Source organism: Anas acuta, chromosome 20 (genome assembly GCF_963932015.1).
Source record: "Anas acuta chromosome 20, bAnaAcu1.1, whole genome shotgun sequence".
NCBI lineage: Eukaryota > Metazoa > Chordata > Aves > Anseriformes > Anatidae > Anas > Anas acuta.
The window spans coordinates 3691102-3709617 of record NC_088998.1 but is presented as its reverse complement, the minus strand read 5'-3'; the positions used below and the strand labels follow the sequence as shown (position 1 = coordinate 3709617).

The window sequence follows — 18516 nt, the reverse complement described above, 5'->3', positions numbered from 1 at the left end:
TCCCCATCCCATAAACGCCATTCAGCTCCAGCTGTGGTTTGGTGGCTGTGACTCCATCTGCTGCAAAGGGAGAGGAAGCCGGGATGCGCTCCCACAGTAGGTAACAAAGAGCCAAGAAAGCAAATCAAGCTGTCATTTTCTCCTTGTGAGGGAAGACCTAGTGCCTCCGGTCACAGCGCTTCCCTCCCCATTGTGGGACTGACACAATGATGTCAACCATTTGTGGGCTGCGGAGGGGATTAGGTTTCCCCAGGAGAGGCCTTGGAGAGCTCTCCTCCACCTTAGATGGGCCATGTGTCCCCCGGGGCTGGAGCATGGGGACCGGCATCCGCTGGCCTCGGCTAACTCTCTCCTCAGGCACTAAATGAACGCGACAATTAACTGTGGGCTGAATGTCAGGGTGGTGAGGGGACCAGACGCTGCTGACAAGGGAGGGGAGATGTGGATCTTGGTGTCTGTGGCCTCCTGGAGCTCCACACAGTGCAGGAGCCCCTGTGTTCCTGAGCACTTGGTCCCCACACTGCCATAAATCACCTCACCGTGCTGTGACTCAGTTTCTCTGCCTGCAAAATGAGCCCCAAACTCACAGGAAGAGTTGAGGGGAAGCAAGGAGGAAAGCTGCAAAGCCTAAGATTCTGCAACAGATTCTGGTTGCTCTCGGTATTTAAAGAGAATTCCCCTTGATGTCTCCAGGACACCCACAATCCCAGGACTTCCAGTGTTTGGGTGCAAGACATAGGGGAAAACTTGGCCAGCAGTGGGGCAGCATCCCCTGTCAGCCACGCAGGTAGGCACAGCCGGGGCACGCAGACCCTTTTGAGGCTGCCCAGGCATGCACATGCTTGCAAAACATTTGACACAAAGGCAAGGACCCAAACTCAGACAACCTAGGAAATAAGGTGTCGGCAGTCACTGGGAAAGAGCTGTCAAGCTGTCCTTCTGAGACATTTCACTTTTTTCTCTCCACTGCCTTATAGTCAGTCTTGGCAGCTCTATCTGTAGGTGTCTTCAGCAGCTCACTGCCCCTTGCACGCACGCGGAAAATGGGAAATCACGGGCAGAGCAATGATTGCTCCGAACATGGCCTGCCACAGTGCAACAGACACACGAAAGATTTCAGGTGGCTTTTTGTTCCTGCTGAACATGTTGATTTGGAAAACACTGCAAATTTGCCCTGATTTCAGCAATCTGTTTCAGACCAAGCAAAGCAACCCAGCCTCAACCAATTCTGAAAAAAACACATTAATATTATGACACTTTTCTAAACAAAATATCTGCTGTTGTTGTTCCTTTGAGAGGACACTTAATTTCTAAGTTTATTTCATTTATTAAACAAAAAGATTAAAAATGCTTGGAAATTAAATATGAAGTTATGCTCAAACCAACATGGTTTTTCTCCAATTTTTTGGTTCACCAAAAATCACAGCAACAAAAAAAATCACTTTGGTTAGCAGAAAACATTTTTTTTTTTTAATTTGACAGAACTTCCAGCGAACCGAAAAATCAAGTGATTTGCACAGCTCTGCTCTAAACAACTCCCAGAGGAGGGATGGTTCCCTCTTCCCACTTTGCTTCCACAACAGCTGTTGCTTGAGCAGTCACACACAAATATATTTTTTTCTTGCCAGCTCTCCCTGTTTCATCTGTGCCTGTCCTCTCAAATATAGACCCCACAGACAGGTTCTGCCTTTATCTGCTGCTCATACTGCACTGATTTGTATGTTATTTGTGCCTGAAATTAAGTAACTAGAAGTGTTTCCTTTGTATTATTCAAGTACTTCAAGATCAACAAAGATTGCGTGTAAATGCAACCAGCTGGTCGCTTTGCTCATATGGCACAACAGCGAGCTGTCAGTGAACGTAAATAGAGACACATATTATTAATGATACATAGCATATTGCCATGGGGACCTTCCCCTAAGGCATCCCAGTCCCCATCTCCCCAGGGTCTCCACTGGCAGCAGCTTTTCCCCCAGCGTGGGCTCCCTGCGAGGCACGGCTCCCCGTGGGTGACATCCTCTTATCTGGGGAGCGGAACGTGATGGATGTCTTACAGCTTCAAAAAAAATCCCCTCCAGCATGTCTTAGCATCGCCCCGCCAGCCGCCTGCCCTTCAGGTCTGTCTTTCAGCCTGGTGCTGCTACTTGACAAGCAGAAAACCCTACACAACCCAGCCAGGCCCTGTCTGGGAGGACACAGCTCTGGGTCCCAAGGAGACAGAGCACGGAGCTGTTCTCTGCAGGCCCCAGAAGGTTCCTCTCCATCTCCCAGTGCAACTTTTCCAGCCCAAATCTCACCTACAAATTGCTTGTGGGTCAAACTTGTATCTACTCACAGCCTAAAGCTCCTGCAAGGTCCTCACCATCAGGGCAAACAAGGTCTTATTTACCACTGTACTCTTGGAAACTGTGATTTTGCCTCCATCCCTCACTCCCCTCATCTCCCCCTTTACTACTCTGTGTTTTCCCTGCTGCCTAATGAGCCCTCCAGAGACCTGCAGGTATAAAACTCGTTACAGCTCCCTCTGCGCACCCGCATCAATAAACGAAGGAGCACAGCAGAGAACGGGAGGGAAGCTGTCACTTTATTTCACCATGAATTACAAAACCACTTAAAAGTCTAGCACTCGGGAAAGGGCCAGTGAGAAATTGCCCCTAATACAGAGATAGGGGTTTTCTTTATGTTTCATGCCAGAAACTTGGCAAAGCCCAGGCTTAGGCAGTAATATAATCTCGGCGTCTGGAGTGAGTGGGAAGCTGGGACGGACACTATGAGCTTGTCGTATTCTCTGGACTTATGTTCCTCATCCCTTTCCAGGATTTATTCTATTGCTCCGTATGGCCCCGTATGAAATAGGGAAATATAAAGTGGTGGAGATTTTCAGAGCAGCTCGCTACCCACAGCCAAGGCCAGACTGAAAAAAATCCCAAGCCCTGGGTACACATTTAGGCATGTGGAGAAGCAAATAGATTGTCAAAGCTGCTCTGTATATACTGGGGCTGTGCTGGCTGCCTGCTCTCTTACTAAATCTAGCTCCAGCGTGCAAAGCACAGGCTGCGGCAAAGCTGGGGCCAACTACATAAAGGCAGACGGTGTTTGTACATGCACCACCAGCAACCTGTGCTCTGGTGGCAGGTGATGGATGGGCCAGCACCTTCTGACTTGCACCTGAGCACACCTGGGTAGGTGCCTACACCTGCAGAAACCCTGCACGTGCACAAGTGCCTGTTTGCAGGCATTTCAGAGCAGGAGGGCATGTTTATGTAGACGCATGAGGGTTTTCAGAAAGTGGTGGGTGTCTCCCACTGGTATCCCAGTGGAGACAGGAAACAAGCAGCTATTTGCTGCCAGTGGCATGCGTGTGTGTGGCTGAGTGTGTGTGCAAGGTGTTGTGCATGGGCTTGAGTGTCCCCACAGGGACAGGTGGCGCTGCCGTGTGCTGGAGGGTGCACAGGACAGTGCATTGCAAGTGGTGGATGTTGCCTATGCCTTTGCAGGGCAGGAGGAAGAAGTGGTGACCTCTGGAAGGGGCTGTGCTGAGCAGGCAGCTCTCGCATGTGGGCAAACGGGCAGGGGGAGGACCCAGCCAGCTCTGCTGCTTCAGGAAACAAAATATCCTCTGTATCAGCTTCTTTTGTCATCCTAAAGCAGTGTCGAAAAATCCAGCCCTGCCACCTAAACTGTACTGAAGAGGAAGAAGAGAATAAGGCCTGGCTAATGCGTGTTCTCTCATTTTCCATCACATTTTCCCGTGTAATGAATCACATTCCCACATCAGACCCTTGGAGGTGCTAGGTGGATCTGAGCACAGTGAACTGGGGCCTCTACCTTGAAGAGATTTTCACTGGCAAAGCACAGAAAGAAAACAACTTGGAGAAAAAGGCACCACGTTGCTAGAACAGCACACAAAGACACAATAAAAACCAGGAGTTCTTTTCCTGAAGGGCAGAAGAGCTTTCCCCTTATACTCCCCTCACTGGATGAACCACGAGTAACACTGTTTGCTCACTGCATGCAAACACGCAGCAAGGGATTAGTTAGTAAAATTGTCAGGCACTGACCTTCACTCTTTGAGGGTTCATCCAGTGTTGGATGTCTTGCACAGTCTCGTTCACACGCAGGAGGATGGGCTCATGACTGTGATCCAGACACGAGGTGGTACACTCTGCGCCTGCACACAAAATAGAGAGGATAAAGCTACAGCACCCAGCAAGCAGCTTCTTACCCTTCCAGCATCCTTCCAGCTGAAGGACAGGATTAGGGCTCGTTTTTCCTAAATTGCAATTAGCAGTCAACCATAACTATCACATATCTTCTAGCCACACACGAAATGCTGAGTACAAGCCTGCCTCTCTGCAGGAGACTGGGGGGGTGGGCAGATATTCCAGGGTCTTTTTATATGAGCTGCATATCTAGGTATTTCTCTGGCTATTAACTCCAGGAGGGGGGTCAGGTTTTGTTCTTTCAGATCATCAAGAAAATGTGAAAGTTTTTCCATTTCGACTGCTCTTTCAAGCAATGGGACTGATTAAGCTAAGGCTGCCGAACTCATCTCACCTATGACATGACATAATCCTCCCGCTTGATCTAGCAAATTTACAGACCTTCAATAATAATCTTTCAGATGGTGGCCAAGCCTAATGATACTGCAGGCGGGCTATCACCTAAGTCCCATAGTTGATAAGTACACAGAGAGGTAATGATGGCTTTGTTCACACATAAACCTGGTTTTTCTCTGATTAACTGTCATGCCCGGTGGGAATCATGTCCTTTCTTTATTAAAACATGCTGCGATACTCTGCGGCAATATCCCAGAGCCCTGTGGTGACACAACCGTAAGCCCTAGTGTGTTGGACCATTACCATTTCCCCCCTGGAAAATCACTCTTGAATGGCACAGCTGCTGCAAACATGTCATTAGGATTTCTGCACTCCAATCAGCGCTGGGGGAGGAATTAATCTCTGGGCTGGTTTGGAGAGCTGAACCTTTGGCTCAACGCACACCTCAGCCTGGAAGGGCAGATTAGGTGTCTGAGGAATTACCGAAGGTGTGTGGGATTCACAATGACCACGCCTGGATGCTATTATTTCCCGCACCTGCTTCTGCCTTCTCGCATCCTCCCTCGTGGAGGAGTCAGTGGGAGCAAAGCAGACCCTGTTTGGCCAGGGAGGCTCTGGTAGCGCCTGGGGTTTGTTTTGCTTCTCTAGTGCACGCGGTAGCAGCTCCATGGCCCCACTGGACAAGTGCCTGAAGACCTACTGCGAGCAAGTGGAAGGAGCACGCCTTCTTGGAAAGCCATCGATCAGGCTCCCGAAAACACCAAAAAGAGAAGAAAACCCCAACAACCTGATCCCGAAAGGTGGTGCTGGGTGAGCCTAACAAAGTGTGTGGTATGTCTCCATCTGCTGAGGATACAAGCCAACGGCCGCTGTGCCCTCTGCGAGCTGTTCCTTGTGCTCTCCAGGAGGATCCAGCCCATGATCCCCTTGCCTGCAGGACGGCTGCATGGCCTTGTCCCAGGACCAGGTCCTCCAGACCTCGCATCTGGGCATGGCACCTGCGGCCAAGCTGGTGGGGCTGGGAGAGGATGGAGGGAAGGCAGGAGCCCACTGCCTAGGCAGCTGCAGGCCCTCCTGCTCCCAGCTCCAAGCTCCTCTCTCCAGGCCAGAAATCCCAATTTCTCCCTTTGTAAAGCCCTGCCCGGCTCAGGCAGGTAACCTCATCTCAAGGGTAAAACGCCTTGCCACATTAAGAGTCGCCGCAGCCTGCTTGCTGCTCGCTCTGCCGCACTATTTACACTGACGGCGAGGAGCGGGTCGGAATTGTTTTGATATATGATCTGTAATTGGCATCGTTACAGAGCGGTGATCTCATCCAGGTTGTGTTCTCCTCCCCAGGGAGGGAACACAAGGCGGCTCGTGGTCCCTCACATGGCTGCGATATAATGAGGGAGCCACAAAACGAGGAAATTTCTCCAAGTTCAAAGGGGCAGACGGGGGTAGGGGGCCTGGTGGGGGGCTGCAGGAAGGGGTCTGGTGGGGCTGCAGCTTGTGCAGCTCCCATTGCAACCCATGCAGCAGGGAGACTTTAAAAATTGGGGCTGAAAATCCAGTTTTGTGTGTTTGCAGTATGGAAAGTATGCCTGGGTGACACAAAGTGAAGCTGAGCTCAGAAAGTACCCCAAAGCTCAACACTCCCTGCAGAGTGACCAGACACCCTAGGTGGAAGGGCAAAACATCCTTAAACAAGCTCCTAAAAAACAGCCATACCAAAGGGATTCTCAGCTGGTCTCATATTCTTTCTGGGGAGATGTGAATGATCCTGCTGCTGTGCTTCCCTGCCAGCATCCTGCCTTTTGGCAACTGAGGTGTGTGTGTGTACGTGGGATTGAAGGAGGGGGACATTACAAAACTGTAAGAGCAAACTGAGGTGCAAGATCTCCCCTTATTTTAGGACTGGATCTGTCTTTGGTGCAGTCTGGCTTGCTGGCTGCCCCTTAAAACCAGCTGGCCAAGAAAGGACACAGTGAAACTGGAAATGCCAGAAGGAGCAGGCAGTCAGCACGTTATGTGTCTCCCTGCCTCTACAGCATCATCCTTCCTAAAAGCAGCTCCCTATAAATCCACCCATAGCAGCCTCCCACTCAGGCAAACAGGTCCATAGGAGAAGGTGACTTGAAGGACTGCAGACTCCTTCCTTCCTCCCTCTCAATCCCATCCTCTTCCTCATCCCCTTCACTGCTGATGCTCACAGACCTATGCCGTAGCCGCCGGAGCACTGCAGCTTCAGGTGGCTGTTGAGCTGCGTGGGCAGGGCGCACTGGCCCTGCATTTCCCTGCAGAGATGAAAGGAGCCGCTCCAGGTGCCATCCTTCCGGCAATGAATCACGTTGCTTCCACGGCCCTGGGAACAAGAGAAGGAGATAGCGAGGGTGGTCACAAAAACGACAGCAAGGACAGCAAACAGGCTGGGGAGGGAGAAGCGGGCAGAGCCAAAGTGGGAGCAAAGCTCTGGAGCTGGGACAGGCCCCGGTTGGGACTGCCAGCCCTGGTGGGCAAGGAGGGGTTTTCTTCTAAGTAATAAATAAAAGGAAGCCTGTGCCACACACACATTCCTCTTCTGTGCAATGTGATGTCTTTACAAGGCTCTTTCATGGTCTCTACCTTAAAAAGAACACACTCCAGCTGCAATAAAGGTGCATGCACCCCATCTGCCCTCTTTCTTCCCGTTGAGAGGTCTGTGTTGACTGCAGACAACCTTTTCCCTCTTCCATTTTGTAACTAGTTGCATCATCTTTGTCTCAGAAAAGAAAGAATCCCCAATGGCCAGCTGAAGGAGGAAGGGAAGCGGGACACGAGCAGGGATGCTCAGCAGGGCAGAACATGCTCTTTAGAGCTTGGCTGCCTTGAATGACAGCGAATGAAGAGGCTGAGGCAGATATGCACAGAGGCAGGTGGAAAGGAGAAAAAAAAACCCTCTGGTGTGGGAATGGGCAAGGAATGGAATATGACATTTCTCTTATAGCAAAGATTTTCTGTACGATACTGAAGAGTGAATACCAAAGTCCAAGGGGAAATATCATGCCCTTTAGAAACAACAAAGGAGTGCACAGGCAATCTTTTGTCAGATCTATCCACATAGCATTGGGGATTTCTGCACAAGCTGTTCGGCAGGATCTGCGAGCCTAACTGCCATGGGGTGATGTGGGACAATCAACAGGAGGATGCCTGGGGTGGCTTGGCTCCAAGCCTCCCACGGTGACCCTGCTCAGTGGGAGAACCAGACAGGATCTCTGCTTCTCCTTGCCCATTACACATACCAGGCATGTTGCCTGCAACCTACCCACCCTGTTCTAGGAGACTGTGCTAGATATCTTTGGGGATATTTCAGTGTGCTGTCTATGCTGGGATCCCAATCCCAGCAGGGATGCTTGAGTCTTGGGAGCTCTTCCCTAGGTCCCACACTCCTTGTTGCAGAGGGATCTGCACAAGTCCCCGGTGCAGGTGTGCACAATTGCACAGCCTTTGGTGTTAGTGTTATATTTGATATCTTAATGCCTTTTTTTGCTCAGCTTTGTTGATGAACATAATATTTAGTGAGATACAAAGTGGTCTTATTGGCATACTGTGTGGGACCTGCATCCCCTTCTCTAGACATCTGGCCATTGCCAGGAGTAATAAGAAAATCATATGAAAGGATAATGGACCAGATGGACTCAGGGTGTGATCCAGTTTGGTGACTCAGCTAAGGGCCAGTTTTGCAGAAACTGATTAATTTAGATCTGACCGTTTACACGATTTGTGCGCAATATTCAGAAATGGAAGGCCCTTGCTCTGGGTGCTGGGGGAGGCACCTGCTTAAATGACCATTATGCTCCTGGTGATTAAGAGATGCCATATGCAGAGCTGAGTAATGATCTTTCAGCATGGTGACAAATTCAGGAAGAGATTGCTAAGTGATAATTGAGCACAATTTGCTGTTTTAGCAAGTGTGGTGCACTTCCATTGCAATTTGCATGCCAGTGTTCTAAAGGTGAGCCATGAAACCTGATTTATGTTGCCAGAGTTGGCTGTGTTTGAGGGTACTATTGTGTAGTTTCTGCAATGTACTCAGAGATCCCAGGATATCCATTGCTATAGTAACATCCTGTCCATCATTCCCTGACCTGCAAAATCTCTTGTGAAAATCCCTGCTGGGTTTCTTGCTTGGATGCAACGTGCATTATCACCTTATATAGCTGAGAGAGACTTAGTGGGGTTTAATCCTTAAATAATTAACACCTCTCAAGTGGTTTTGCCTTGTGCCAGGAGTTCTTCCTCTTTTTCTGTCTATTTTCTGGGATATCTGGAAATACCTTTCTCTGCAAATCCCCTTCTCAGGATGTTACCTGCTTCTTTGCTCAAGGAGCTTTAACAGCTGAAAAGTCACTACAATCTTCCCTTCAAAGAATGGAGACATAGCTGTATCTCTCACTTTGCACAGCTCACTTAATTGTTGCTGTAACCCTGATTCCACTGCCTGCCTCTCTTCACATCCAGCTCCTTTAAAAGCAAACATAAATCTCTCATACCTGTTGTCCCTCATGGCCCTGGTTTCCCTGCACTGGCACTGATGGTTTGACCAAGAGCACAAAGCCACAGATGCCATATCCCTGAGCTTCCCACCCAAACTGCACCCATGTGTGCATTTCACAAGTCTTGAAACTTCTCATAAGACTTATAAAAACACATCTTCAGGTGCTCTGATACAAAACCCCAGGCTCTACCTCCCATCTCCATGAAGTGGGCAGGACAACTTTGCAGGGAACAGGGGCAGCAAGTGCAGTTTTCCCATCTCAGAAGCCTCAGCGCTGTTTCTTCTGTAGTTGTGGATTTTAACATTTGGAGCAGGTATCAGAGGTGTTTTTCCGATCACTGGCACTATGGAAGGTCTGATCCCTTTTTCAGATGTTCTCAGAAATAGGACTAATATTAAAAGACCTTTGACAGAGTGCTCTGTTCTCTGCAGTGTGTACAGTAACAGCAGCTTCCACATCCCCACTTTCTCTTCCCAAATGTATTAAGCAGTAGCACTTCTGGGAGAAGTTACTCATCTCACAAACTATAATTACCTCTGGTGAGGTAAACTAAACATTTCAAACATGATATTAAAGACCAGACCTTCTCGTATCAGTGAACACAGCTCCTATGAAGTCAAAGGCAACACGCTGATTTATGCTGGATAAGGATCTGACCTCTGATGCCTTGTCACACCTTTGCAGCCACAAAAACCATGGAAGTTTACAGACAGTTCACTTGAATAGTGATAATCCCTATAAATGATCTATGGCATACACATGGTGATAAAGGGAAAAAGAAATGGAGAGAAAAGCAAGGTAAAACAGAAAGAGCAAACAGGATGAGCGGATGTAAGTCATATCCTTCTTTCATTCATTACTCTTTATTTCCTCCTGTACTAATATAAGACCAGAAACCATATTTGATAATGCCTACCTAGATCAGAGAGCCACTGACACAGATTTTTCAGCTACTTACTTGTCTAGAAAACAATGTCACTCATTGCTAGTCCTCTATGGGTAATAGTTAATACCACTACTATAGTCATAAAAATGATATTTCCAGGCTCTTCGAAGTCTCTCTCTTTTTCTACTTTAATTACGTATTTCCCTTCTCCATCTCTCTGTTTCTGGTCTCACAAGAGCTCAAGGGAGTTATGGCATTTGGTCCCTCCAAGATCAAAGTCCTTAGGGAACATAAGATAAAAACACACCTTTATGGGCTGAGATGGTCTGGATAAGAGACTCACCGACTGATTGTCATCATCTTCACACTTGATCCTGCACTCGCTGTTGAACTGGAAGCCATTGGAACACTGGTAGAGCCCGTGAAACTTGGATGGTGGAGGGTCGCAGGTAACGGGCACGCAAGCGCCTGGCAGCCACGTGCCGTCTTGTGTGCACTGGATCTTAAAGGCTCGCCTTTCCGTGCGGAAAAAAAAAAAAAGACCATTTAGTGAGTGGCTGAGTCAGCCAAGAGCCTCTGAGCTCTGCTAGCAGGTTGCAGGGGATGGGTGTGCTTGAGCTTTTAACACTTGGGGAACAAGTTGTGAATCTGCGTCATGAGGTCTCTGAGAAAAAATAACGATTATTTGCAAAGCTAACATTCAGCCATCCAGCCTAAACTCAACTCTTTCGGCCTTGGACATGTCTCCCCAAAATGCCACTTCCCAGGCTTGTGGACTGTGGTTGGTTTGAAGTGGGTTTGTGCAGAGTCAAAAGTATATAACAGCACTAACCCCTTCCCGCAGAGTTTCAAAGGGGACTCCCCAGGCTGCATATCAAAGGCTATTTCTAAGGTAAGGTCTGTTTTTTGAACATTGGCTACAATTTTCAAAGGAGCCTAAGGGAGTTAGGTGCCTATGTCCCCTTGATATGCACAGCTATCTGCATGAAGGCAGCATTCAGTGGTATTCTCTGTTAGAAACAGCCCATCCCTTTCCTAAAATCTTTTTAACCCATGCCTTTCTGAATCATGCTGACTGCATGGCATTACTATTGTACGTACTTCCTTGCTTTTCTGGAGGATCCAGGGACATGGTAACCTGGTTTGCATTTGTACTTGCAAAATGAGCCCACTTTGTGCTTATCTTCCCGGCAACGAGTAGTCTGGAGATCTGCATTAGGGACGATGGAGGGTGCTCGACACATCAGCTCGCACAGGGCTTCTGGAAAGGACCACAGCCCATCCTCCATGCAGGTCAAGTTGCTGTTGTTTCCTGAGAAGGACAGTGAGCAACATAACATTCAGCAGGACTGGTTGTTGTGGTGCTGTTTTTTTTTTCCACAAGTGTCATTACACCCATAATGTATCAACAACCACCTCAGTTGGCTTGACAAATTTAACTGTGTATGTCCTGTATATTTCCTTTTTCTAGATGATGGTGTTTGATGGTGTTAAATCATCAAGGACTCTTTTTTTTTTCTTTTATTTCTTTTCTTTTTTTTTTTTTTCAGGAGACAATAGGAAGACGGTGTTTATTTCAGGAAATGCTATAGCATAAGTGAAACCTCACTAGCTTTGCATTTTGTGTGTGTGTTTTATTTTTGTTTTTAATTTGTTCCTTATTTTGTTCTTCTCTGAAAGAAAGCTTGTTTCATACATCAATGCCCTCCTCTCTGAAGCCATAGAGATATCCACATTAAGACAGAGTGTTTGGTACCACTCCATTCTTCATACTGCTTCTGTGTTATATCCCTTCCCTGAATCTCTCCTTCTTACTTCAATTTTGAGCCTTTTGGAGCAGCATCTGTTAATATTAGAGTCACTACTCCAACACAATGAGGAGATGTTCTCAGCTGGGGACTCTCAGTCCGTGGGAACTACTGTGATAAATATGATTCATAATACTCATTAGAGACTCGTTTTCCTTAGGAAGCTTTCTTGACCAGCACCTCAAAGGTAAAAGGTACAATAGATCTATTTGCCTCTGCTATGACCTAGTTGACTTCAGAAGGGTAAGCTAAAAGTAGCCTACTCTCAGTGTATTTTGTATTCTTTGTTATTTTATACTGTATGTTAAAAAGGAATAAGCTTTTCCTAAGAAACAAAACACCGCTATGAGCCACTAACCCTTCAAAAATCCCTAATACTCTATTGAAATCCTTGAGCATTGCTGCAGGAACTCTTCTCAACCCACAAGGCATATTTTCAGCAGTCAGCCAACTTCAGTGTTATCCAAAATAATACCGACAAACTGCTAGCCCCAGAGCAATTCCATCTCTTTGAGAGAGAAGGAAGAGAGCTGGGACATTGACGCTGGAATTCAAAGAAGACGAAAACAAAAGGCTCTGGAGGGCTCAGGAAGGTATGTAGAGGAGCCCTCCTGCCCTATCCACAAAGATAAGAGAAGCTTCATTAAATCAGTCCTGGCTTTCTCCCTCCCCTCCCCAGTTGCAGATGATTGCAGAGGTATTTTGTGCAGAAGGGAGCTCTTTTTCTAGAGCACCAGCATGCTCCTCTGCTCTGACTCATGCAGCAGCTCTGCAGACCAGCCGTGGTGATATCATACCGCCACTGCAATGTGATAAGCTGTGACATTACCAACAGTGGCTGTCATGACGTCAGTGATTGAATTAGGCATGAGTCATCCGAACACCATTTTCCAGAAGTTTAGTGGCAATATCTATTAGTCATCACTGATGGCATACACCAAATGGTGCCTTTAGCTTACAACTCACAGTGTCTGGACAAAAGTGAAGTGATGCTAAACAAATGAGCTGCACCCCCTTACTTTGGGCTAGTCATAAGCTTTCCAGCTACCCCTGCCAGCATCACCAGCTGAAGCTCTTGTTGGTCATGGCTTGTTTTACTCTCTGATGCTCTGCATGAAAATTGCCATTCATCTGCTGGGGGTAATTTTACATTCCTCCAAATTGATTAGCATCAGTTAATCTAGTGGAAGGTGTCCCTGTCCATGACAGGGGGGTTGGAATTAGATGATCTTTAAGGTCTCTTCCAAACCAGACCATTCTATGATTCTATGATAATTGTTTTCACTCCCCTCTTATAAATAAATAAATAAATAAATATCAATCCAGCTATTTCCAATGAAAAACAGCATCCCTGTTGAAGATGACCCTCTGAGTGTATAAACAGAAAAAGGGAATTCTTTGATAAAAATCTTCCCTTTGAACAGCCTTAGCTTTCACTGTGGGCTGGCTACTTGTGGTTAACCTCCCAAGTCTGAATTAAAAGAATTGAGCAATTTGATTATATATGAAGAAATCAACATATCCTTTCACTGAAATGTGTAATACTTCACATGGCTCTTCTGAGATTTGCTGTGAATTTTAGCAGAAGATGTGATACCACATTTAGAAAATGAGTTTATACAGCAATTGTACCTGAGTCAACCACAGCTGTTAAGATTACTCCAGTGCGAGGTGACAGATTAATTTGGCTCTAATGTTCCTTCAAATTAACTATGATATCTTTTTGTGCTTCCTGAGGACCAGATTAAAAAGGGTAATGTGACAGTAAGAGAAAGAGTGGATGGTGCTGAGAAGATGATGGGGATGCTACCAGAAAAATAGCAGGGAAGAAGACGGAGGCGAAAAGGAAAGAATGCAGCAGAGTATGTTATTTTCAAGAAATAAAACTTGTAGAGACTCCTAAACAGGAAGAGAAGAGAAAGGTCAGAGGTAGAGCAAGACAAGTGTGGAAAAGGGGAGAGGTGATGGGTGGATTAGGAAAAGCAATGATGGGAGACTGCGACTGAGACATGGGATAGTCCAGTCTTCTCCCACCTTCCCAAATACATGGAGGAGGCATGGAAGGGAAACATGCACAGAAAACAGAGAAGGCATAAAAAAGGATGAGAGAGTTCAATATGATTTATCCCCATGACTTTTCCATGTTTTGGTTGTATGGAAGTAATATTCAGTATCGTTCCTGCCTAGCCAGCCGTGATCAAGCAAAGGTCAGAGGAAGGTAATAAGAGAGATGCAAAGGAACTTAGCTTCTAATATAAATAAACCTTCCCTAGACTCTCATAATTCTTCATAGTTAAAATATCATGAATAATTCTAAAACAACAGCAATAGTAACATGTATTACTCGTAGCAGTCTGTTAGCTGTGCAGCTATCCCCAGCTTGCTGCACGGACACCCCCGATACCTTTCAGAAGAGCAGGAGGTCGGCAAGTGAAGGAGCATTTCTTGCCAAAGGTGGTCCCCTCGCTGCAGTTGAAGGTGGCTGGGTAGACATGGTACTGGTCTGGGACACCACAGTCCACAGGCTCGCAGGTCACCTGCTTGTTCCACTTCCCATCTGTGCAAGTCATGGTGACGCTGGACTCCATCTGGAAGTAGACACAAGGCTACAGCCACCACAGCCAGCAAAGGAGAGATCAAAACTGCTTTAAACCTAGTAACAACCGTTATTTTTGTGTCTCACAAGTCAAGCAAACTGAAACCTGATGACCACCATCATGATGTGGACAGCAGCTACTAAAAACATTGAGGCCACACAAGAAACAGTGTCAGAGAACCAGTACGCATTTCTGCCACCAGCAGGGTGAAGGATCAGAGTGCCTCAATGTAAAAAGCACTACAAATAATCTGAACTCTTGTCTGCATCGCCTCCTGGGACGAGCCACGGAGCCTACTGCTCTGCCCCGTGACCGGAGAGGCGCGTGCGAGCCGGAGCCGTTTGGAGCTGACAGCTGTCCCCGATCCTCGCCGCCTTCGGCATGACACAGTCACCCCGAGCAGCCCCCGTGTATTTCTGAGATGTTGAATTCACCCTGGGGTTTGAAATGAAAGCCAAACTGGTGTGAACCCGGTTGGGACTCGTGTCTGAGGCCCTCCCCAGAGGTGTCAGCGGCCCCTGGGAGGAGGCCTGGGCCTCGGCCCGCAAAGGGAACCAGAGCCCTGCTGTGCTGGCACCAGGGACATGCACACTTGAGGGACAGACCTTTTCCTGGAGGATTTTTCAATGGCCAGACTCCAAAGCATCCTGCCCATACGTTCACCTGGCATTTGGTCCAGAAACTATGAGAGGTCAAATACAGAATTAGCACCTGTGCTCTGACTTCCCTAATGCCCTAATACTGGAATAGCTACACAGAAGCTACACTTCTCTGGATTTGAGGAATAATCCAAACAGTGCTGCAGACTGAAATCCTGACATGTTAGGAGGAGAGAAAGAGTCAGAAGTGGGGTAGGAGGGTGGGGAGCAAAGTAGCCACCTGTCCGAGGCTAAGACAAAGAATTTACTGGGTGACTGAAGGACAAACAGATGCTGGTAAAGAGAACAGAATAAATGACACATCCGCTTTCTGATTAAAAAGGGAAAAATGATTACGGTTTAGAGGTGAAGAATCTGAACACAGGACTCTTCCCCCCATACCAGAATAAAAAGAAAACAGAAAGCAGAAAAAGAAATGTGAGAAACCCAAACACAAGATATTGTGGAAGGGGAAGATACCGGCAAGGAATCTGACCAAGTCATACAGCAGCACTCCTCTGCCCCCAGGGAATATTTTATTCAGGGCTGGTACGCTCACAGGAGATTTGCACCGCCAACCATTGATCTAGCTTTATAAAAGGAAGGGGAATTTTTCTAGCACACATCAAAGGGACCTGGATTCCCTTTTTGCAAAAACACCCTAATGGTTTCAACAGAAGTTCAGACCTGTCTCCCTTTGATATATGGTTGCATTCAGAATGGAAAAAGCAGTCCCAGAGCTGAGAAACTGGACACTTCCCAAGTGGGCACAAAACCCCTTTTCTAGACCATGCAGTTTATTTAAACAGGGAGTACTGATGATGGAAAAAGTGTCTTTTCTACAAATTTAGAGTAGCGCATTTGGGGATTCACAGAGAGCTCAGGTGAAGTGACACTCCACATTCTCATTCCCAGCCATTTTGCTCCCCGCTGGCTACTAATTCTTTGTTCATCAGATCATTTGCACCATTAAAATATACGTATTCTGTAGATAGATGATGGCTTGAAGATGCCTGTGCTTTCAGGAAGTCACTGTGTAATTCTGATGGCCACAGGAGAAAGGGTGAGAGCATATTTCCATGTCTTCATAATTCATACACATAGCAGCATCACCACCACATTTGCACTCCAGGCTGGGCTGCTCCAGGATACAGCAAAGCCTCCATTTCCCTTAGCAGATGCTGTCATCAACCAGAGCTCCAGCACTGTGGCTGCTGGGTACCTCAACAGCAGGAGGTTAAAACATAACCAAGCTATTGATGACAGGGGCTATGCAAACACTAAGGAAAAGATGTGGGTCTTGCATTGTATCCTGCTGCATGCTGGCTCCACTCCGGGCACAGGAGCTTCAACTCCAAGAATTCACTTATTAGTCTTGGTGTGATCTAGTTTAGGAATAAATGATTGCTCCTTCTAGCTGATACCAGTTGCTGAAGCACAGTATGGTGCAGAAGGGAGTTTCCCTAATGACAGGGTTACACATCAGAGGCTGCTCTACAGCAAACCAAATAAACAGCTCAAGTTCAGAATCCAGAATATAATTCAAAAATTGAAACAGAAGCAATATCCGTGCATGACAGCCACACCTTACAGAAAATGGGCAAGAATGCTTAGCCCAAGCTAACACTTGGGAGGGCATGGTCTTTGTTAGCTGACAGCCTGCTGGAAATGCAGCGTGTCTGGGGCCACCCTCCTTGGAAGGGATCCCTTGTTACAGCTATACCACGCTGCACTTTATTTCTGCCACTGTTCTAGACCATGATGTGAAAAAAAATAAATTACTCTCCTCCACTCCATTTTCAACTTTTTTTTTTTTTTCCTCTCCACGGTACTTTCCCAATAAAACCACTAACCAGACTGGAAGAGTCACCTTCTTCCAGACCCACATGGCTTTTCCTCTTCCTGATACACCGGCAGGGCCATTCCCCCACAGAGACGCAGAGTCCATGTGGGTAAGACCCTGGCTTCTCAGCTTTTTCCGGTAATTTGCTCCACGCTTGTATGATGGAAGCTGAGGTTTTCAAGGTCAGACATAATAATGAAACATTTTAGAACACGTCTATCACTCAGCAGCACAACTTCAAGGAACAGGAGCGCATGCATTTCTGCAGGGGAACATAACAGAGCCGGCTTCCCCACAATGCAGAGGACTAAAGCCTTTAGTGCAGAGGACAACAGAAATTATTGCAGATCACACTGCCTTACAGCTTCTCCTTCTTGCAGTGTCCCACCTGAGGGTGGGCTCATTGCAGTGCCTGGATGCAGGGCCCCAGGCTGCTGTGCAGGACTCAGCTCACCCCAGCACCTCACCAGACCGTGGGGTATTTCCAATTAACTCAGTCTGAGCAGCTCTGCCTTCGGATCTAGCATCGGGTCTTTGTGGCAGCATCTGCGCCTGCCTTTGCAGATCTCCTATCCAAAGTCTGAGCGGGCACGTGCCTGTTTCGCCTGTCTGATCTGACAAGGTCACCCAGCTCACAGGAGTCCACACGAAGCACTTGGTTTTCTCATCTGGTTTATTAGCTGTCACTTTGGGCACTTTGTGCTGCTTTGACTGGCATCACAGTAACCGCTTCCCTTCATGTCCTGCCTTCCAAAAGAGGCTTACGCAAGGAGGGAGGGCGGACGAGAAGGAGAAAAGAAAAAAAAAAAAAAAGATAAAGTGAGCAATACAGTGAAGAGGATGCAAACTTTAACAAATCTGGTGTCAGAAAGATTTGTTTCTTGGGACTTTTAACAGCTTGGGAGAATTCATGTCTCCTTCCTGCTGCCCAAGATCCCAGTCGGCTCCTTCTTCAAGCGATGCTTCACGTGTGAAGTTTCCTCTCCTTAAAAATGAACAGCTGTGCCCTCCCCTCTAAGTATTCTTCCACTTCTGCCCACTACTGTGCCTCTAATTGAACCCACATGAGCCGTGCTTTCTTTTCCTGGCATGATTGATGATGCCTTTGCACAACATTAGGGAGCTGCTGGGTTTTAAATAACACCTCTTGACCAGAGCAGCAGTGGTGGTAGCTTCAAGGAGAGATGACAACAAGTAACTGAATGAGCAGGGCTTTCAGTGAAGGACAAGGGGGAGGAAGGCAATGAAAGACAAAGGGGGAATGGGGGAGAAAAGAAGAAAGAGCAATGGAGTTGTCAGGGGGGTGGGAGGACATTGGGAGAAAATGAAAACATCCCGAGATCTTCTTTGTGAAAAAGATACATGATGGCTTTGGCCCCATCAATATGCAAGCCCATTTTTTTTTGTTGCTTAAGTCCCTAAATGATGATGAGAGAGAGCCCAAGAGAGAGTAAACAGCTCTGCTTTTTTTTTTTTTTTTTTTTTTTTTCCAAAGAAAAAAAGAGCAAACAACTTCTTCTGCACATGGTGCTGATGTTTTTAGGGTTTGGTGATTTTATGGAGTTTAACAGGATTGGGAACAGGAACTTCTCAGAGAGCAAAGATGAATGAAGTTTTTGACCTAAGACTTATTAAAATGGTGGCTTCAAGAAGAGACAGAGGCCAAAA

The 18516-nt window shown here is 47.1% G+C and overlaps 1 protein-coding gene across 7 annotated transcripts in view; it reads right to left on the bottom strand.

The window, feature by feature from the left end:
• Window positions 1-18516, bottom strand: part of PAPPA (pappalysin 1) — a 384400-nt gene that overhangs the window by 24218 nt on the left and 341666 nt on the right. For all 7 annotated transcript variants that reach the window (XM_068656712.1, XM_068656711.1, XM_068656714.1 and 4 more), the window contains 5 exons: window positions 14175-14358; window positions 11064-11274; window positions 10306-10477; window positions 6756-6903; window positions 4062-4171 (listed from right to left, as the gene is read on the bottom strand). In XM_068656712.1, coding sequence (XP_068512813.1) covers window positions 4062-4171; window positions 6756-6903; window positions 10306-10477; window positions 11064-11274; window positions 14175-14358 — 825 coding nt within the window. The remainder of the gene's footprint in view (window positions 1-4061; window positions 4172-6755; window positions 6904-10305; window positions 10478-11063; window positions 11275-14174; window positions 14359-18516) is intronic.